Below are 3792 nucleotides of genomic sequence, written 5' to 3' on the forward strand. Positions count from 1 at the left end.
AGGACAGGGCCAACACAGGGTTAGTTACAGGGTAAAGCTCCCTCTACATTATCCCCCATCAAACACACCCAGGACAGGGATAGGGTGGGCTCAGATACAGAGTAAAGCTCCCTTTACACTGTCTCCATTAATGTCTCCCAGAACAGGGACAGCACATGGTTACATACAGAGTAAAGAACCAATTGTTGGCTCAATCCAAGTCACAAAGAAATGGTTCTAATTTGTCTTTTCCATATCTCTGAAGCTATTATGACCTCACTGGTGTGGTTGCAAGTTTAGACCAATAATGTGCATTTAATTTTTCTGTACCTTCCCCGTCACATCTGACATTTTTTCTAGCGAGCTATTACAACTCTGGATTTGGAGAAAAGTCTTCCTCGGTGTCTGAGAGCCAGGTTTCGTTCAGGGGAGCCTGTCACTGTGGGCCTGCTCTCTGATGGAACAGAAGACCTGAGATGGTGCTTCAGGTAGGCTGGAATCAAGCTATGTGGCAAGAAATTCCAACTTTCACTCCAAACGCTTTAGTGCAGACCACAACAATTGCTATCACTTGGCAGGCTCCAAATGGTGGTCTGTGAGGAAGCACTTCATCATCTGGAGCAAGACTTTAATGTCATCTGTGGTCCAAACTGGCTACAATTATCACAAGCTAATTCATAGAATCATAAAAGCATGGAAACACACCCTTCGATTTAACCAGGCCATGCCAAACCTAATCCCAAACCAAATTTTTCCCACCTGCCTGCTCCTGGCCCACATCCCTCCAAACCTTTCCAATTCATGTACTTATCCAAATGTCTTTAAAATGTTGTAATTGTCCCCACATTCACCACTTCCTCAGGAAGTTCATTCCACACGTGAACCACCCTCTGTGCAAAAAGTTTGCTCCTCGTGTCTTTTTTTAAGTCTCTCTCCTCTCACTTTGAAAATATACACCCTTGTCTTGAAATCCCCCATCCTAGAGGAAAGACAGCTACCACTGACTCTATCTATACCCCTCATTATTTTATAAATTTCTATAAGGTCACCTGTGAACCTCCTATGCTCCAGTGAAAAAAGTCCCAGCCTATCCAGCCTTTCTTTATAACTCCAACCTTCCATACCCAGCAACACTCTGATAAATCTCTTCTGAACCCTACCAAGCTTAATATTAGCCTTCCTATAACTGGGCGACCACAACTGGACACAGTATTCCAGAAGAGGCCTCACCAAAGTCCTGTACAACTTCAACATGATGTCCCAACTCCTCTGCTCAAAGGATTGAGCAATAAAGGTAAGTACGCCAAATGCCTTTTTAACCTTCCTGTTTTTATATGACACAAACTTCAAAGAATTATGTACCTGCACCCCTAGGTCCCTCTGTTCTACAACATTACCAAGGCCCTACCATTAATTGTATAAGCCCTAGCCTTGTTTGTTTTACCAAAGTGCAATACCTCAAATTTACCTAGATTGAACTCCATCTGCCATTTTTCATTTCTGAACTCACTTTGTAAAGAATTCCCTAAATTGATCATTTTGTCTTGCTGGGGAGATCCACATTCTGCTGCAAAATTAACTTCAAGCCTGAGAAACTCCTCAGTGTCCCGAATGATTCAGTCCTGAATGTGTTAGTGGGTTGGCAGTGGCTGATTTGGTCAGACTCTCACTTCAGAGTAAAATGTTTGTTCATGATTTAACTGGATTAATCCTGGATTAATGAGAGGAGTGATGCACTGTCAGAAATGCCTTCTTTTACACAAGATGTTAAACTGAGGCCCCAATTTGGCCTTTGAGAGTTTGTAAAGGATTATGTCGCACTATTTCAAAGAGAAGCAGGTGTGTTCTCCCTGCTGACCGGGTCCAGATTTATCCTTTTGTCAACATTAACAAGGTAGTAGGTTCTCTGGTCATCGTCATCCTGCTGTTTGTAGGAGCTTTCTGTGAACAAATTGGCTGCCCCCTTCCCTACGTTAGCAGTGACTACACTTCAAAAGTATGAGTGAGCAGTAAAGCATTTTGGAACATCCTGAGGTCATCAACGCAAGGAACAAAAGCAGAAGTTGCTGGAAAAGCTCAGCAGGTCTGGCAATGCCTGTGAAGAAAAATCAGAGTTAATATTTTGGGTCTGTTCTGAGGAAGGGTCACTCGACCAGAAACGTTAACTCTGATTTTTCTTCACAGATGCCGCCAGACCTGCTGAGCTTTTCCAGCAACTTCTGTTATTGTTCCTGATCTACAGTATCCTCAGTTCTTTTGGTTTTTATATCAATACAAGTTCTACTTTCTTAAAGGAGCGTGAATCTATTCTGACATTCAGTTAAATCATGGCTGATCTGTAACTTAACTCCAATTTTCAGCTTGACTCCATAACCCTTGCACTGTGATGGAATACTCCCCACTTGCCTGGATGGGTGTAGCTCCAATAACACTCAAGAAACTTGACACCATCCAAGATAAAACAGCCCGCTTGATTGGCACCACATCCACAAACATCCACTCCCTCCACCACCAACACTCAGTACACACTGCTGCTACTATCTACAAGATGCACTGAAGAAATTCACCAAAGATCCTCAGGCAGCAACTTTCAAACCCACAACCACTTCCATCTATAAGGACAAGGGCAGCAGATACATGGGAACACCATCACCTACAAGTTCCCTTCCAGACAACTCACCATCCCGACTTGGAAATATATTGCCATTCTTTCACTATGCTGGGTCAAAATCCTGGCATTCCATCCCTAAGGGCATTGTGGGTCAACCCACAGCACATGGACTGCAGCGGTTCAAGAAGGCAGCTCACCACCACCTTCCCAAGGGGCAACTAGGGATGGGGAATAAATGCTGGGTCCAGCCAGCGATGCCCACATCCCATAAATGAATTAATACAAAAGCCAAAACAAAGTTCTATCAAAGTCAGTTTCAAACAATACGACAGAACTGTAAATCTTTTAATAGTCATCTTCTGGGATTAGTATTCGTTCTTAAAGGATCCTTTGATCCACCCCCAACAAGTAATCAACAGCAGTGTGTAATCACATTGTCATTATATTTAGAATTGCTTATATGTTGAGTACAACTGACACCGACCTTCACAGTTTGCAGTTCATTGTGGTGCTGGGGAGGGAGGGAGGAAGAGAGATGGAATGTCAGCAATGATAGGACACTGTCCCACACCATCCTGCACAGGGTCGATGAGGTCAACTGGACAAAATGGAACACAAACCTTGGGCTCATCAACGAGGAACCAGGAAACTCTGAAATCATCAGACAGAAAACAGGGAGCAGAGGGCGAAGACCTCGCCGAGGTAAGCAAACAAGCTGTTTTATATCGGAATATCATAAATTCCCAACCGCACTGTTAGGATGATGGATCAATGTTCCGACCACTCCTACTCCTTAAGGCCCTCCGTGTACTGTGCATTCATTGGTTAAGTCTTTCGCTTCCCCCCCGCCCAGCACTCAGATAGAATGAGACTGAATGTGCAGCAGAGCTGCGAACATGATTGTCACAGTGTTTCTGATCTCGTAGGTCTTCTCCCAGCCTCTCTCCATCTCATCCTGTCACCATTTCCCCTAATCGCCTCTCCCTAAGTGTTTATCCAGCTTACATTAACAGAAGTGGCAGGTTACCAGCTAGGATTCTGTATTCATCACAATCTCAGGCAGTGAGAAGCTTTGATAGAGTAACTGTACCAGAGGGAAGGGGCTCTGATGGTGTAACTGTACCAGAGGGAAGAGGCTCTGATGGTGTAACTGTACCAGAGGGAAGGGGCTCTGATAGAGTAACTGTACCAGAGGGAAGGGG

At 44.2% G+C, this 3792-nt stretch overlaps 1 protein-coding gene across 1 annotated transcript in view; it reads left to right on the forward strand.

Annotated features, from left to right (window-relative positions):
• LOC125486198 (transient receptor potential cation channel subfamily V member 1-like) overlaps positions 1 to 3792 on the forward strand; it is a 10293-nt gene that overhangs the window by 4872 nt on the left and 1629 nt on the right. The window contains exons 4-5 of the mRNA XM_048612783.1: positions 340 to 467; positions 3174 to 3292. Coding sequence (XP_048468740.1) covers positions 340 to 467; positions 3174 to 3292 — 247 coding nt within the window. The remainder of the gene's footprint in view (positions 1 to 339; positions 468 to 3173; positions 3293 to 3792) is intronic.

This window comes from Rhincodon typus, chromosome 26 (assembly GCF_021869965.1).
Source record: "Rhincodon typus isolate 14 chromosome 26, sRhiTyp1.1, whole genome shotgun sequence".
NCBI lineage: Eukaryota > Metazoa > Chordata > Chondrichthyes > Orectolobiformes > Rhincodontidae > Rhincodon > Rhincodon typus.